Here is an 18,923-nt window from a genome sequence, read left to right as displayed (position 1 = left end):
TTCCGGCTTTAGGCCTGGGCCCAGTACCCCCTTCCCCTCACCCTAACCCGGGTCCATATCCTCTTCCTACCCCCACCCTACCCCTGACCCCTGCCTCTACCTGGACCCAGGCACACTCACACACACACAGACATACACCAGTCCTGGGCTCAGATCCCTTCCCCTCACCCTAACCCGGGTCCGTATCCTTTTCCTACCCCGACCCTACCCCTGACCCCTCCCTCTATCTGGGCCCAGGCACATTCACGCACACACAGACATACACCAGTGTTTGCCATGTCTCTCCTATGATGTTATTAGCCTCTCTTACTCTGAAAATGTAATTTAATGTTATTTATTGCATAATAAATGTTCTTAGCCAGTAGACAAACATACTCCAGGAGCTTGCTCGATCGCCTTGTTGAGTGGGGTCAGGGAAGAATTTTTTACAGCTCAACTTATCTGGCCCCCGGGTGATACAGTTTTTTTGCTTCCCTCTGGAATATGTAGGGGTGGGACATCTGCCCACCTCCCTTGTTCTCTGTAAAGCGCATTGTGTTGCCTCTGGGTATGAAATGCGCCATACAAATAAAGCTTTGATTGATTGATTGATAGAGGGATGGAGGGATAGAGGGACGGCGGGACGGAGGGATGGAGGGATGGAGGGACGGAGGGATAGAGGGTGTGGCATCCTCCCCGTGGCCAGGGGGCGGGAGGCTGCCCCAAGGATGCACCGACCGACTGCCCCAGGACGAGATACCCCACTTCACCACCAGGGACAGCGCGGCCAGGTCCTTGAAGGCATCTACCGGCCTTTTCTGGTCGCCACGGCAACCCTGCAGCCCAGATGAAGGGTTAGAGGGACGGAGGGATAAAGGTATGGGGGGACAAGGGGATGGAGGGATAGAAGGATGGAGGGATGGAGCGACAAGGGGATGGAGGGATAGAAGGATGGAGGGTTATAGGGATGGAGGGACGGGGGGATGGAGCAACAAGGGGATGGAGGGATAGAGGGATAGAAGGATGGAGGGATATAGGGATGGAGGGATGGGGGGACGGAGGGATGGAGGGATAGAGGGGAGAAAAGAGAAGGTGTATTTGCATGCTGTGCAACTAAGTAGGTGGGCGGTTTGAAAGCTGGGCTCCTCTTCCTATTGGTCTGTGTCTCCATGGTAAGATTAACCTACACTCACTCTAGTGTGTGTGTGTACGTGTCTTGTGTGTGCCTGTGTGTGTGTGTGCCTGTGCGTGTGTGCGTTCGTGCGTGTGTGTGTGTGTGTGCGTACCTGTAGCTGTGTGTCGTTAGGTACGTATTGGTCTAACCGCCTTTTTTTGTCATCCCCAGAAGTGAACCGCCGCATTCCCCACCTGGATTCCACGCAGGACGCCTGAGGAAGTCCAGGAAGCCGAGGGACTTCGGCTGAGTTTTTAGTTCACCTATTTTTGTTTTTGGTTGCACCAATAAACGCGCCAAGGCGCTTAATAGCTCCAGGTCTCGCTCTCCCTGTTGTTCTCCACCCTACCTGCTCTGCCCGGGTGTCACAAGGGATAGAGGGATGGAGGGATAGAGGGATGGAGGAATATAGGGATAGAGGGATGGATGGATAGAGGGGAGAGATGGAGCGACAAGGGGTGGAGGGACAAGGGGATGGAGGGATAGAGGGATAGAAGGATGGAGGGATAGGAGGATGGAGGGATATAGGGATGGAGGGACGGAGGGATAAAGGTATGGAGGTACAAGGGGATGGAGGGATAGAAGGATGGAGGGATGGAGCGACAAGGGGATGGAGGGATAGAGGGATAGAAGGATGGAGGGATATAGGGATGGAGGGACGGGGGGATGGAGCGACAAGGGGATGGAGGGATAGAGGGATAGAAGGATGGAGGGATATAGGGATGGAGGGACGGGGGATGGAGGGACAGAGGGATGGAGGGATAGAGGGGAGAAAAGAGAAGGAAGTGTATTTGCATGCTGCTCAACTAAGTAGGTGGGCGGTTTGAAAGCTGGGCTCCTCTTCCTATTGGTCTGCGTCTCCATGGTAAGATTAACCTACACTCACTCTAGTGTGTGTGTGTACGTGTCTTGTGTGTGCCTGTGCGTGTGTGCGTGCCTGCGTGTGTGCGTGCGTGTGTGTGTGCGTACCTGTAGCTGTGTGTCGTTAGGTACGTATTGGTTGTGTTCAGCCATCAGCAGGTCTATAGACGGATGTCGTCCCTCACAGATCACTATCTCCCGCTCCGCACACACACACGGCCTGGGGACAGAACACACACACTCACCATCAGGTATACACTGTCATAGAAATTATAGTCATCACCACCTCCCTCAACCTTTCACATAGCTGTGCTGACCTAATTCATGACAGGATGACCTCCAGGAGGTCCCCACACTTAGAAATCTGTTTACTCCAGAATAACCATCGTTTGTCCCTTTGTCTCTTCAAGTGATTACCGCCTTTTCTCATGTCACGTATCTGTATTCTCGACCACTGTTGATGACGCCTGCCATTTAATATGACGTACAATGGGTTAGCCAATCACATCCTGGAAGCGCCGTACCTGTGTTTTGCTTGAATATAAGGCAGCGCAAGATCAGGAGGTGGCACTTCTTTGGATACCACTCATGTGCGTTGTCCGGAAGTCCTTGCGCTCGTATGTTTTCTCAATAAACCGGACTTTACCTGTTTGAGCGAATCTTGGTTAATCCTTTTTGACTAGATCAGTTAAAATCCATTACAATTGGCAACGCGGATGACGAAAAGGGAGGACTACCTGTGTTGCTTCAGGATTCGAGTGGATGAACTGGTCGGTAGACGTGTCGGAACCATAGTGGGTTTTTGGAAAACCAATCTTCTCTCTTGCGCCAGAGCGCACGCTGAGATTATTTCCCCAGTTCTTTCACTGGCTTCCTGAACTCACAGGTACGTTTTGAACGAACCCTCTTATGGTTTTGAGTTGTATTTGCTTTGTTTTCATTTCGGATTCTGTTGTTGGTCTGGCGTATTGTTGAAAACAAAAGCCCCGCGCGGGGAGTTGGGTGTTTCCTGCCGAGGGTAGGGCGCTCGTTGTTGTTGATGCTTAGTTTTTAGAACGATTGCCAACTAGCTTAAGCCTCGTTGTTGATGTTTCGTTTTAGAACGATTGCCAACTAGCTTAAGCCTCATTGTTGATGTTTCGTTTTAGCACGATTGCCAACTAGCTTCGAAGTGATTGTTGATGTTTCGTTTTAGTACGATTACCAACTAATGTAGCTACGGGAGTGATTGGTGTGTCCAATCCACGTTTCTTGGAGAAACGTTTTCCCCTTTATCCCGGGTGGTTGGTGTGTCCAACCAGGCGCAGCTAGTGTGTCCAGGCAAGCATATGCTTTTTTTTGTTTGTTTAAACGTAGGCCTTTGTTCGTCCTTTGTGTTCTGTGTCCCTGCACGGGGTTGTTCATTTTGTTGTTTACTGTTTGAGCTTCGGCTCTTGTCTTGTATGGTTTGTTAAGCGCGCCTATTATCCAGGTATTAGGTATTGTTTACATTTTCGACACTTGTTTCGACTGCCATAAATCGTAACTGCTAGGTTTCCGGTAGCTGGTCGTTTGGGAGACAAAGGAAACAACAAAACTCCGCTCTCCCGTGATCCGCCATTGAGCCAGAGGGAGAACAAAGGACCGGATGCTGGGTGAGTTACGTAGATGTTTAATGTGTCTTTCTTTCTTTCAAAATTTTATTATTTTGTTCTATTTCCTGCTGTGCGTTTGAGTTTTGAGCTTTTCATTGCTATTTTAGATTGTATTCTTGTGCATTATGGGTTCCACTGCTAGCTCACCGCTGGATATTCTCAAATTATCTGGTCCAGCTAAGATTGTTGCTCTAAAGCATTCCACTAGTGCCTGTTGGCAGATTCCGCTATGGAATAAGCATAGCAGTTTTCTGTCTCCATCTGGTACGCTTAGCGTTAAAGCCTTGGCCAACGTTAGGGCTCAACTAGAAGCGTTTGAGAAAACTAAGCTGGGGAGGAAAAGTGGTAATGCTATCGATTGGGCTACGTTTAAAATTTAGGAGTCAGTAGCGCGGGAAGGGTTTTTGAGGTCAGGAAGGAAAGATAAGGAGGTTCAGCAGACTGTCTCTCTGCCATTTCCCCAGCAGAATAACTCTGATTTAAGATTAGATCTGTCCCCCTCGACTCGACTAACAAAGCTATTGTTCCTCCCACCATTATTAGCCATGTCCCTTCTCTCTCTGCCGTATCCCCTCCCAGTATTGCCTCTGCGCCAACCGATCCTTCTTCCCCGCCCATGCAGGCGCCTCCGCAATACGAATTAAGCGCGCCCCTTACTACGAGATATTACACTAAACAAGAACAGATCAGGAAGGAAGAATTGGCTAGAGCTATATCTGAGGCTAGGTTTAATTTGGAACAACTGCAATAGGCTAGAGATAGTCTGGAGGGGCTGCAAATTCAAGCCCCACTGATACGCTGCCCAAATCCTGTTCCTCGCCCTTCTCAAATAGATGATGCAGCTGGCTACGCGGCCTGGACTCCAGAGATTAGGGTTTATAGACCATGGCGTTCTGATGAACTGCGTGATGTAGCTAAAACCTTGCCCGATCCGACCAAAGACATTAACGAGTTCGAGAATCTATTTAACAGTTTAGTTCGAATGTATGAGCCTTACGCGGAGGAAATCGCCATGATCATACGACAAGTACTTGGGTTAAAATGGGTGGATGTAAAAGACCCGTTTGATATTACGTTGCCTTTTTCTCATTCCGATTCTGCCGGCCAAAACGCTGTGCTGTTGAACAGAATCAAAACTCGATTCCCTAAGAAAATGGATTGGGACCGTATCACATATTGCAAACAAAATTCCGATGAACAGTTTGAGAAATGTTGGGAACGGTTAGAATCAACATGGAGTGAACAACCCACAACAACAGTCATGACTAGGCCAGGAACAGGCAGTCTAGCTGAGGGACCGTCAGATAGTACAGCTGTGCAGGATGAAGAGAAGGTTGTTCATATTTGTCAATACCTTAATCTGCATACAGCACTGCTTAACAACCCAATTATATATTTTTTTATGTTTATGTTAAATATCTCATGGTTATAGTTTTCAGGTGCACATTCATCAATTTGGAGTGTTTTCTGAGTGTTCTTTTTACAGACAACTGTCGTTCCGGGAGTGACGGATGAATGCCGAACCTGTCAGGACCAGTCTCTGGGAGACGGGCACGGGACCGGAGGTGGAGATGGAGGTTACCGACCTGTTTCCCTACAGATGGGCGACACCTGTGGTTCATGGGATGCAGGACCAAAGCGATGTCGCCCGAATCACCGTGAGCGACAGATAAGTATGACATAGGGAAGAGACCATTTCGTCCGAAGCGTGCCCAATACTCTGTCCTCAAATGCAGAAGAGGGAAGTTTTAGATAATTGATATTTTGTTAATTGTAAATGAAGCGGTTTCATTTATGTGTTATTTTATTTGAGTAATGCATTTTTCCCCCATCTCTGTTTCATCCTGACTTCAGGGAATTTTCATTTTCACCCTTAGAGGGTGTTGTTTAGTTGAGACGAGAATGTTTTTATTTTATTTTTTATTTCATGAAATGGCGACAGAAATTCTATGAGCAAAATCCAATTGCCTTGATCACGACTGGGGACTGGGCGTGTTAAAGTAATTCTTACACTGCCCCTGATGTCACTGTAGGCTACTGCAGAGCCTAAATCCCTGCTACTGTCCGATTCGGTAAATGGACAAAAGCTAGGTCCCCAATGACAAACTACATAGACTGACGAGCCCGACTGGCTCTTACGACACTTAAACAGACACCCTGTTTAAGTTTTCCAGACTATGACTAACCATTTTCCCCAAAGCAGGATCATCTCCTGCCAGGAAGAGGAGATGATAGAATGTGACTTGCACTTAACAATGTTTCTGAGAATATCTTCAACAGACTGCTGATAACCGTTCCTGACCAAAGAGGGGCTTCCTGACCAAAGAGGGGTTCCTGCATCACATCAAGCCTGGGGATTGGGTCCTGATCCGCGACCTGGGGCCGTACCAGATTCAACTCACCACACAGACGGCTGCCAGAGTAGCTGAGAGAACTTTGTGGGTCCATGAGAGCTGTTGCGTCCCAGACCAAGGAGCAGACAAGCAGCCTGAGAAGAAGAGGCCAGAAGACATGGAAGAGAAGTAGAAGTAGCGGGGTGAACCTACCCGTAAAAGATGGAACAATCAGGACCATGGCATTCAGGCCTGTGTGGAATAGCTGTCAAAGTAGCTGAGAGGACGGTCCATGCAGCCGAACCAGAGATCTCAAGGGCAAAGCAGTGGGCCGCCACACTGTCCTCTCCTCTGATGAGCAATCGGAGAGTGACCTTGCCGGTCACCTCCTTCTCGTGGTCGTTGTTATGACAACATGAACAAGCTCAACAGCAATGACTGCACCACATACACACACACACACTGGAATCCACACTGAACATTCAGAGACTCAAACATGGAAGCTGCGATCCAGAAGAGGAAATGACATTCGATTGTTCACAACAGGAGTGATTGAACTTTGAAATTATCTTGAAGAAATATCATATTTGTTTTAGAAGAGCTACAATGGTTGAAACATGAGCTGATAAAAGAGTTTGAAGCTTTATTTCTTTGGGTTTTTCCTCTTAATTGACCAAGAGTTTTTTTTGCCATTTTACACTGGTAACCATGTCATCTTTTTACCTTGTTTCTGTCAAACTTTAAATCAAGGTTTTTTGGTGAATGGTTGTCCCCTTTTTAGACTAGTAATCATGTCATCTTTTTTACCTTGTTTCCTGTCAAATTTCTGAAACAAGGGAGTTTTGGTGCGTGATTTGCATGTGGAAAGAAAATAATAAAAATTCTGTTAAATATTTCACAATAAAATTCCTTTTTACTTTGCTCCACCTAGTGGTCAAGAAGAGATTACTTCCTTTCCACATGTATAGCATAGCTGAATATTTACACTTTGTGTTTGGATTTTATATTTTATATTTCTATATTTTTATGTGCCTGGTTAGGCACAAACCGGGGAATTGTCATAGAAATTATAGTTTCATCATCTCCTTTTGTAATTAACCACCTCCCTAAACCTTTCACATAGCTCTGCTAACCCAATTCATGACAGGATGACCTCCAGGGGGTCCACACACCTAGAAATCTGTCTACTCCAGAATAACTATCCTTTGTCCCTTTGTGCCTTTGTCTCTTCAAGTGATTACCGCCTTTTCTCATGTCACGTATCTGTATTCTCGACCACTGTTGATGACGCCTGCCATTAATATGACGTACAATGGGTTAGCCAATCACATCCTGGAAGCGCCGTACCTGTGTTTTGCTTGAATATAAGGCAGCGCAAGATCAGGAGGCGGCACTTCTTTGGATACCACTCATGTGCGTTGTCCAGAAGTCCTTGCGCTCGTATGTTTTCTCAATAAACCGGACTTAACCTGTTTGAGCGAATCTTGGTTAATCCTTTTTGACTAGATCCATTACAACACACACACACACACACACGGCCTGGGGACAGAACACACACACTCATTGTCAGGTACACACACACACACGGCCTGGAGACAGAACACACACTCACCGTCAGGTATACACACACACACACACACACACACACACACACACACACACACGGCCTGGGGACAGAACACACACACTCACCATCAGGTATACACACACACACACACACACACACACGGCCTGGGGACAGAACACACACTCACCGTCAGGTACACACACTAATTCTAATTTAAGATGATATTACACGTCTTTGAATAAGAAAGTTCAAGCTGAAGTAGGAAGGTTCTCATGAAGGCAGACAGCAAGAAAGTTCTCATGACGGGGCGAGCAGACAGGAATGTGCAGATGGTCTGATACAGAGATGCAGTCCTATCTAACCGGTCGTGATTTCTTCGTTGCCCTCGGTGAATATAGCTCAGGAAAGATCCCTATGACCTGTGGGGTGCCCCAAGGATCGATCCTAGGACCTCTACTCTTCAGCCTGTACATGCTGCCCCTTGGCAGTGTCATCAGGAGGCACAACATTAGCTACCATAGCTACGCAGATGATCCCTAACTCAATATTTCCGTAACACCCAGTAACTACAGCTTGGTTGACTGCCTTGTCAGGTGTATTACAGATATAAATGTATGGATGTCACATAATTTCCACCAACTAAACCAGGACAAAACAGAAGTACTGATCATTGGAGAAAAAGCTGAAAGAGAGAAACTAGCTGCACACTTAAAAACTCTGGAAATTGACACCAATTGCCAGGCTAAAAACCTAGGTGTCATACTTGACTCAGATCTTAATTTCGAAAACCACATCAAGAATATTACAAAGACATCCTTTTACCACCTAAGGAACATTGCCCAGGTGCAACCCTTTCTCTCTAAGGCTGACACCGAAAGATTAATGCATGCTTTCATCACAAGCAGGCTGGACTACTGCAATGCTCTACTATCAGGCCTACCAAAGAAAGCAATCTCTAAGCTACAAATGATACAGAATGCTGCAGCACGAGTCCTCACTAAGACTAGACGAAGGGCACACATCACACCAGCCTTAAAATCACTACACTGGTTACCAGTCAACTCTAGAATAGACTTTAAAATACTATTACTAGTCTATAAATCTCTCCACAGTCACTCACCAGAATATATTTCAGACATGCTTGTTAAGTACATGCCCAACAGACCACTCAGATCCTCAGGTACTGAACTTTTAACAGTTCCAAAAGCCAGGACCAAGAAACAGGGAGAGGCAGCTTTTAGTTTCTATGCCCCCAACCTCTGGAACACCCTACCGGAGTGCCTAAGAAGGGCCGAAACAACGGAAGTCTTGAAGCGAGACCTCAAGACGAACCTTTTTGACCTAGCCTACAATCACTAGCTAGGACCTTGAGACACAGAAAGGCAGCCTCAAACCTACCTGTGAATCCTCTGTAAACATTGGTATTTATCCTGCTATGCACTGTATGTATATCAAGTAGTGTACAGAAGCTGGTTACCCTGAAACAGGCTTGTTCTGTTCTGACAGGTGTGTTGCTTCAATGGCTCAGTGTGCTACTAACCGTTTTCTGCCTCCCCTAGTGCCTCTCTCTCTCCCTCCTATCCTCTAACCAGGTCCAGTGTCAGCTGTGGAGCTGTGGAGGTCGTAGTATTTAGTACACACACACACACACCCCGATGACAGAACAACCTAAAGGAAGAGAGACCCGGCCCGGAGGAAGCCCGGGGCCCTCGTCTGGAGCCAGGCCCAGACGGAGGGCCCGCATGCGAGCGCCTGGTGGCCGGGCTTACCACGGAGCCCGGCCGGGCCCAGCCCGAATAAGCAACGTGGAAGCACCATCTCCTCCTCCATCGTCCCGTGGACCCACCACCCGCGGGAGGAATTGTCGGGGTCGGGTGCGCTGCCAACTAGGTGGCGGTGAAGGCGGGGGACACCGACGGACCGGACCCGGGCGGCAAAGGCTGGCTCTGGGGACATGGAACGTGACCTCGCTGGGGGGGAAGGAGCCGGAGCTTGTGAGGGAGGTGGAGCGATACCAATTACACCTGGTGGGGCTAACCTCCACGCACAGCACCGGCGCCGGAACCAAACTCCTGGATAGGGGTTGGACCCTGTTCTTCTCCGGAGTTGCTCACGGTATGAGGCGTAAGGCAGGTGTGGCTATACTAGCTAGCCCCCAGCTGAGCGCCTCTGTGCTGGAGTTCACCCCAGTGGACGAGAGGGTCGCCTCCCTGCGCCTTAGGACTGTGGGGGGGGGGACTCTGACTGTGGTTTGTGCTTATGCACCGAACAGCAGTTCAGAGTACTCAGCCTTCCTGCAGACCCTGAGTGGAGTCCTTTTGGGGGCTCCTGCAGGGGACTCCAGTGTCCTACTGGGGGACTTCAATGCACACGTAGGCAATGATGGAGAAACTTGGAGGGGCGTGATTGGGAGGCATGGCCACCACGATCTGAACCCGAGTGGTGTTTTGTTGTTGGACTTCTGTGCTAGCCACGGCTTGGCCATAACAAACACCATGTTCGAACACAAGGATGCCCACAAGTACACCTGGCATCAGAACACCTTAGGCCGAAGGTCGATTTCGTTATCGTATCATCTGATCTGAGGCCATGCGTTTTGGACACTCGGGTAAAGAGAGGGGCAGAGCTGTCCACTGATCACCACCTGGTGGTGAGCTGGTTTCGATGGCGGGGGAAACTTCTGGACAGACCTGGAAAACCCAAGCGTATAGTGAGGGTGAACTGGGAACGTCTGGAGGAAGAGCCTGTCCGGAGAGATTTCAATTGCCACCTCCGGCGGAGCTTCTCAGGCATCCCTGTGGAGGTTGGGGACATCGAGCATGAGTGGTTGGTGTTCAAAGCCTCCATTGCTGAAGCTGCGGCTGGGAGCTGTGGCCTGAGGGCCATAGGTACCTCAAGGGGCGGTAACCCTCGGACACCGTGGTGGACAGCGGTGGTGAGGGAAGCCGTCCGACTGAAGAAGGAGGCCTTCCGGGTTATGTTAGCCCGGGAGACCCCAGAAACAGATGCAGGGTATCGACTGGCCCGGAGGGCTGCGGCTTCGGCCGTGACCAAGGCAAAGCAGCGGGTGTGGGAGGAGTTCGGAGAAACCATGGAGAAGGACTTTCGGTCGGCACCAAAGTGTTTCTGGAAGACCATCAGACACCTCAGGAAGGGAAAGCGGGGGACCATCCAAGCTGTATACAGCAAGGAGGGGACACTGCTGACCTCAACTGAGGAGGTTGTTGAGCGTTGGAAGGAGCACTTTGAGGAACTCCTGAACCCGACTAATCCACCCTCTATGATCGAGGCAGAGCCGGAAGATGATGGGGGGTCGTCAATGTCCTTGGAGGAGGTCACTGAGGTAGTCAAACAACTCCACAGTGGCAGAGCCCCAGGGACTGATGAGATCCGTCCAGAAATGCTGAAGGCGCTGGGTGTAGAGGGGCTGTCTTGGTTGACACGCCTCTGTAACATTGCGTGGAAGTCTGGGTCAGTGCCGAAGGAGTGGCAGACTGGGGTGGTGGTCCCAATATTCAAAAAAGGGGACCAGAGGGTGTGTGCGAATTATAGAGGCATCACATTACTCAGCCTCCCAGGGAAAGTTTACTCCAAGGTGCTGGAAAGGAGGGTCCGGCCGATAGTCGAACCTCAGATCGAAGAGGAACAATGCGGATTTCGTCCTGGTCGTGGAACTACCGACTAGCTCTTCACTCTCGCAAGGATCTTGGAGGGGGCTTGGGAGTTTGCCCAACCTGTCTACATGTGTTTTGTGGACTTGGAGAAGGCTTACGACCGGGTCCCCCGAGAGGTCTTGTGGAGGGTTATGCGGGAGTATGGGGTGAGGGGGTCCCTACTTAGGGCCATCCAATCCCTGTACACCCAGAGCGAGAGCTGTGTCCGGGTCCTCGGCAGTAAGTCGTCTTCCTTTCCGGTGGGTGTTGGCCTCCGCCAGGGCTGCGCTTTGTCACCAATCCTGTTTGTGATTTTCATGGACAGGATATCGAGGCGTAGCCGGGGGGAGGTGGGTTTGCAGTTCGGTGAGCTGGGGATCACGTCACTGCTTTTTGCAGATGATGTGGTCCTGATGGCATCAGCTGCCTGCGGCCTCCAGCACTCTCTGGATAGGTTCGCAACTGAGTGTGAAGCGGCTGGGATGAGAATAAGCACTTCTAAATCTGAGGCCATGGTTCTCAGCAGGAAACCGGTGGCCTGTCCGCTCCAAGTAGGAAATGAGTCCTTACCCCAAGTGAAGGAGTTCAAGTATCTGGGGGTCTTGTTCACGAGTGAGGGAACCATGGAGAGGGAGTTTGGCCGGAGAATCGGAGCAGCTGGTGCGGTTCTGCAGTCGCTTTACCGCACTGTTGTGACGAAAAGAGAGCTGAGCCAAAAGGCAAAGCTCTCGATCTACCGGTCTATCTTCGTCCCCACCCTCACCTATGGTCATGAAGGATGGGTCATGACCGAAAGAACGAGATCACGGATACAAGCGGCCGAAATTAGTTTTCTCCGGAGGGTGGCTGGGGTCTCCCTGAGAGATCGGGTGAGAAGTTCAGTCATCCGGGAGAGACTCGGAGTAGAGCCGCTGCTCCTTTGCGTCGAAAGGAGCCAGTTGAGGTGGTTCGGGCATCTAGTGAGGATGCCTCCTGGGCGCCTCCCTAGGGAGGTGTTCCAGGCGTGTCCGGCTGGGAGGAGGCTGCGGGGTAGACCCAGGACTAGGTGGCGGGACTACATCTCCGCACTGGCCTGTGAGCGGCTAAAGATTCCCCAGGCAGAGCTGGTTGATGCTGCTAGGGAAAGGGATGTCTGGGGCCCCCTGCTGGAGCTGCTGCCTCCGCGACCCGACCCTGGATAAGCGGATGAAGATGAATGACACACACACACACGTACACACTGACACACATCAGTCCACATCCGGCTGAGGCCTGGACCTGATGCTCTTAGCCTTTCTTGCTCTGAAAATTGTATTTCATGTAATTTATTGTTCTTTAAATGTTCTTAGCCATTAGACAAATATATTCCACGAGCTTGCCCCAGGTTGCCTGTTTCAATATCTGTGTGGTCTGTATGGCTCTATGTGCTACTAACCCTGTTCTGCCTTCCCTCTCCCTAGTGCCTCTCTCTCTCCCTCCTATCTTCTAACCAGGTCCAGTGGATGCCCCACTGTCACCAGCAGACCTCCCGGGGTCCGATAGATACCCCCGTGTCTGCTGTGGATGTCGTAGCATGTACATAGAATGTCCTCTCTCCTATGATGCTTTTTTAGCCTCTCTTACTCTGAAATGTAATTTAATGTAATGTATTGCTTTATAAATGTTCTTAGCCGGTAGACAAACATACTCCTGGAGCTTGCTCGATCGCCTTGTTGAGAGGTGTCAGGGAAGAATTTTTACAGCTCACTTATCTGGCCCCCGGGTGATTACTGTTTTTTTGCTTCCCTCTGGAATATGTAGAGAGTGGGTCCTATGCCCACCTCCCTTGTTCTCTGTAAAGCGCATTGTGTTGCCTCTGGGTATGAAATGCGCTATACAAATAAAGCTTTGATTGATTGATTGAACTGACAACAAGTACATCCATGTTTCCCTGGATGCACAGTATTTAAGAATATCTTCAAAGATATATGACGTAGGCATAGCAGAACGTGTTCTAGTTACAGTTAAGGCGCCAGTGTGTCAGATGTTGACTGTAGAACAGGAGGGTCTTTTGGCCCAGGTGCCCCAGTGTTTATGGTCCAAACACAAAACTGACGCAGGGTTAGTAAAATCAGCACAGCCCATACAAATCAAGGTAAAAGAGGGAGCACGTTTACCACACCAAAGACAGTATCCTCTAAAGCCACATGCCATGGATGGTATAGGCCCTACTATAGAGGGTCTGGTGAATGCAGGCGTTCTAATGAAAACAAGAAGCACCTGTAATACACCTATTTTTCCAATAAAGAAGCCACATTCGAACGATTACCGATTGGTGCATGATTTGCGAGCTGTCAACTCAGTTGTGGATGTTCCCACACCCGTTGTCCCTGACTCACACACATTACTATCAAACATCCCACCAGACACCAAATGGTACACAGTCATAGACTTATGTTCTGCATTTTTCAGTGTCCCAATACACAAAGATTCACAACATTTGTTTGCATTCACGTACCGAAATTCCCAATATACTTACACAAGACTCCCACAAGGGTTCGCTGATTCCCCATCAGCTTTTAAGGGGAGACACCCCAGGTGAATAGGAAAAAAAAAATCCTTAATAGGTATCACCATCAAACTCCCCCAGTTTGTAAGGTACATTAAGCAGCATCTTTTTTGTATTGCAAGTTTTCTGAAATCTAATGGATGAATATGCAAATTAGACATTATATGCGCTAAATATGCGCTAATTTGCATAATTTCGGGACATCAATTTTTTTAAACTGGTTCAAGCCAGATTCAAAATTCTTGTTTCATTTTGTTCACATATCCCTATTCAAAACTTTGTTCAAGGGGGATTTTTGATATATCTTTTCTTCACTTCAGAAATCATAAAATACTGTCAACAGTCATAAAAAGACCAATTTTCGCCATGTTTTAGGGATAAACTGTTATATAAATCAGGCTATGAATGAAATTTAAAAAATCCCCCTTGGCCAAACCCTTCAGAATATGGATTGGAACAAAACTGGAAAGTTAGGTGTATGTAGGTGCTACTCAAGTGGTTTTGATGTCCCTAAGATGAGAAATAACTCATTTTGAGAAAACGGGCTTTGAAAATTTGTATTGTAAAAAAACATACATTTGCATTGTAAACCAGTATTTACAAACACAATTTCCAATCACATCATTAGTAACAACATTACACAACATCTGAAAACACATAGAAACTGAAAACTGAATAACACAGCATGTTGTGGATTCAAAATAGTCCAGGAGTAGACATTTTGTATAGAGAAGCAAGACCTGTTTAGTTGGAAGCCCGCTCACCCCGTCAAGGTACAGCCCACGAGTGGGGTGTTAGTAAGACGAGACTAGAGACGAGACAATGTTAGTAGGGAAGAGAACATTCCCTTTTAGAAAGCTTGTATTATTTTGTTAAACAGATCATGGACAAAGATAGACACATTTGACGAGGACATGCATGAGAAAACAGATTATCTAGCTTTTTGTGTTTTTTTAAGCGTTTTACATGGAGAAAACATGAATGAATGAATGAATGAATGAATGAACATGAAGAGTAAGCTGATTCATAAATACACAGGACAAGATGTGGTAAACAATGCAGGGTAAACACCAATAGAAGCTAAATATAGATTGCCAAACAAACAAGTGATATAACCATCGTCAAAAGTAACACCATAGGAGACATCAAGCTACGCCGTCATAGGTCTACAGAGTCACTCCTCAGATGGCACCACACTAGCTATCCACAAAACTGTTCTAGGCAGCTAGTTTGTAGAACCCACTCAGCTGGAGTTCACAAAACTGTTCTAAGCAGCTGGTCTGTAGAACCCACTCAGCTGCAGTCCACAAAACTGTCCTAAAACCACAATATGTTCCTGGTGCGCATGGGGTTGTCATCAGTGAAGCAGACTATCCCATATTGCCGCCTTCATGTTGTCCACTGAACGCTGGTTATTGAGAATTATTGTAATAATTCTCAATAACTGTAATAATTTTGTAACATTTTGCATTTATTGGCAGTCAGCTTACCTACCTCTGGGTCCACATCTGCATATGCCTGCCTAATCTGCTCTCTGCTTCTGTGCAAGGACTCCAGACCTCTCTATATTTCAGCAACTGAAATTAAAACAGTTTATTTGGTCAGTTTATGGATGCATGTAGAAATGCCACAGGTAGAGAGAGGGAGACTACTGTGCATATGTATAGGCTTCTGATATTGGCTAGAGAGAGAGAGAGAGAGAGAGAGAGAGAGGGAACACGTTTCAATAGCCTACCTGTCACCCTCTTGTCATGTTTCTGATATGTTTTCAGATGAAGCCCTGGGATCCAACACTTTACTAATCTTTTGGAGAGCTGCATACCACAACCCTAACTGTGAGGACCATCCTCACATTGACATCAAATGCAACATCATTCCTAGTTGTATCATGAAGCCGAGTCGATGTGTAGACACTTTTGCGATAGCCATTTCTCACAAAGACTGCACTCTAAGAGCAAAGTACTACAGAACCCACTATTCTGAGGATCTATGTTAATTTTAAGACCAGTCCCTGCACAATTAGGACAAATCAACCCAGTTATCAGCTCATTCAAACGCGCCGCATCTCTCTGCTGCTCACTGGACATGCTAACGCTAGCCTCATCTCCCTGCTGCTCACTGGACATGCTAGCACTGGCTAATGACAACTTGCGCGAATAGGCACTTTATATCTCATAAATGTAAACCTTTCCATTTAGTTTCTCTTGTTTTCTGTTCAACCTTGCGGGCAAACACTGTTGTCGTTGTTGCTTATTACGTTTAGAACGCTTTACAGACGGCATTGTTTGGATTAGATATAAGGAAGTGGAAACGTGTCACATGACGCGCTGAACCAATCACGTTCTCAGAAATCAACAACAGCCAATGAGATTTCACGGTTATGTAATGGATTTTAACTGATCTAGTCAAAAAGGATTTACCAAGATTCGCTCAAAAGGTTTATTGAGAAAACATACGAGCGCAAGGACTTCCTGGACAACGCAACATGAGTGGTTAATCTACAGACGCAAACAGACTAAATGAAGTAAAATAAACATCTAAATGCGTATTTTTGATGTTTTATTTCCACTAGTATGAAAGAAGACATATTATAGAAGCAAACTAGCACAAAATCTCAAATTTGACCAGGGCGTTGAAAAACGATGTTTTCACCTACTGTGTCTCCCCTTAACAGAGTGTTAGCACAGGATTTACAGGATTTGCATGTTTCAAGCACATTATTGCAGTATGTAGATGATCTACTGATATGTATTACTACTAAAGAGCAGTGTGAAATGGACTCTGTAGCAATACTGACACGACTAGCTGAAGGAGGACACAAGGTTAGTAAGGATAAGTAACAGTTTTGTCAGCTTAGTGTCAAATATCTAGGAAGGCAGTTGTGTGGTAACAAGAGACATATAGCTCAGTCTCAGATAGAGGCCATAGTGAAGACTCCCAAACCACAAACAGCAGGGCATATGTTGTCTTTCCTGGGGATGGCGGGGTACAGTCGACCCTGGATTTGTGATTATGCATTTAAAACAGCTCCACTTCGCGCTCTTATACGTGCTGCTGGTCAACAGGACCAAAAGAGTTAGAGTGGACAGTTACAGTGGACAGAAGAAGCAGAAGGGGCGTTTGTGGCCCTAAAACGTGATATGCAGTCAGCACCAGCCTTGGGTAACCCAGTTTACTCTAAACCTTTTCATCTGTATGTGGCAGAAAGAGCAGGATATGCTAATGCAGTGTTAATGCAGGACACCCCGATAGGGAAGCTGCCCATAGCATACTATAGTACTAAATTAGACAATGTAGAGGCAGGGCTACCTCCGTGCTATCAAGGGTTAGCAGTAGCCTCGTTTGCGTTTCAGAAAGCCTCATCTGTTACTATGGGACATCCAGTGATTTTATACACCTCACACCAGCTGCATGCTTTACTCACTAGCAAACGATTTGTACTGACACATGCCAGACGCACCGGTTATGAGGTTCCATGCACCAGAATTGACAATTCAGCGATGTGGTACAGTGAATCCAGCCACTAGAATGGTGCTGCCAACAGATGGTACACCACATGACTGCATTTTAGCAACAAGCAACGTGATGATTTACATAACACACCAATCCCAGCTGATCTTACTTTGTTTGTAGATGAATCATGTTTCCGTGATGCTGTAGGAAATCATGCCGGTTACGGTGTGGTACAACTAGAAGATGGTGAATCATTCAGAGACATTCAGAGCTTACACGTAGCACAACCATGTTCTGCACAACTGGCAGAGATTAAGGCACTAACTGGTGCATGTAAACTAGGTGCTGGGAAGAGATTAAATGTATATACTGATTCAGCCTATGCATATGGTGTCTGTCACATTTATGGCAACATATGGAAACAGAGAGGTTTTCAAAGAGCTGATGGTACTTCCATCATTCACGGAGATGCCATTTCACATTTGTTAGAAGCAATGATTTTACTCACTGCGTTAGCCATTGTCAAACGCCCAGCGCATCAAAAAACAAACACAATCATTGCTATGGGTAACAATAAGGCTGATGAAGCAGCTAGGCGAGCCGCAACAGGTAGTGGTGCCACGATGGGGCCCATGGTAATGGCAGAAGACATAGAACCACTCATAACCATTCCGTCGCTCATATTAGCACAAGGCAGGGCGTCTCCTCAGGAGAAATCCATGTGGGCCAAAAGAGGGGCTTTATACAAAGCCTCACCTGGTCCTCTGAGAGGGCTATGGCGCAGTCATCAGGGACATTTTGTGCGGCCCATTTCGATACTTCGGTTTGCTATTAGGAATGCGCATGGCACTAGCCATTGCGCCAGGGGGGAAGTGATTAAACGTCTGCAAGAGAACTGGTGGTCACCATATTTAGCTGCTACGGTAGACAGAACTTTAGCACAATGTGACGTCTGTGCAAGATTAAATGTTAGAAAAACTTTTACAGCCCCAATAGCACACATTCCAGTCCTAGATGGACCATTTCGTCATTTAATGATTGATTACGTAGACATGACAATGCGAATACAGAAAATGAGATACATTCTTGTAGTGGTTTGTAGATTTAGTAGATGGGTAGAAGCAGTTCCAACAGCAGGAGAGGATGCAAGATCAGTGGCAAAATGTTTGTGTAAAGAAGTCTTCCCCAGGTTTGGCATCCCAGACACAATAAGTTCAGACAATGGTTCAGCCTTTGTGGCAGATATAGCCAGAATAGCTTTCAGGATGCTGGGAATCAAGCAGAGATATGGGTGTGTAGATCACCCACAGAGCCAAGGTAGTGTGGAACGTGCAAATGGCATGTTAAAAGCACAATTATACAAGACAGCCAGCTGAACTGGTTGCAAGCTCTACCAATAGCACTAATGAGCATGAGATCAAGTACTAACAGAATCACACACTTAACCCCGCATGAAATGCTAACGGGTCGACCCATGCCAGTGCCGCACACAAGAGGTCCCATCGAGGGGCCCTCTCTTGAGAAACTGGAAAGGGAGCTGCAAAATCAAATCCATAAAGATGTATTCCAACAGGTGAAAGGAGCCACAGAGGAAAGAGAGGCAGAGATCTCCGAGGAATTGCAGAGAATCTCTCCAGGTGACTGGGTATATGTGAAGGTGTTCAAAAGAAAGTGGAACAAGCCCAGACGAGACGGACCCTTCAAAGTCCAACTAGCAACCGGAACAGCTGTAAAAGTTCACG

At 47.3% G+C, this 18,923-nt stretch overlaps 1 protein-coding gene across 1 annotated transcript in view; it reads right to left on the bottom strand.

Moving 5' to 3' along the window:
• The window catches only part of msh3 (mutS homolog 3 (E. coli)), a gene marked incomplete at its 5' end in the record, with an annotated part of 186,563 nt that overhangs the window by 49,580 nt on the left and 118,060 nt on the right, over window positions 1-18,923 (bottom strand). The window contains one exon of the mRNA XM_084440013.1: window positions 2,123-2,234. Coding sequence (XP_084296139.1) covers window positions 2,123-2,234 — 112 coding nt within the window. The remainder of the gene's footprint in view (window positions 1-2,122; window positions 2,235-18,923) is intronic.

Source organism: Borostomias antarcticus, assembly GCF_949987555.1.
Source record: "Borostomias antarcticus genome assembly, chromosome: 6".
NCBI classification, from domain to species: domain Eukaryota; kingdom Metazoa; phylum Chordata; class Actinopteri; order Stomiiformes; family Stomiidae; genus Borostomias; species Borostomias antarcticus.
The sequence above is the reverse complement of the archived record's forward strand: the minus strand, read 5'-3'. Positions and strand labels throughout refer to the sequence as shown.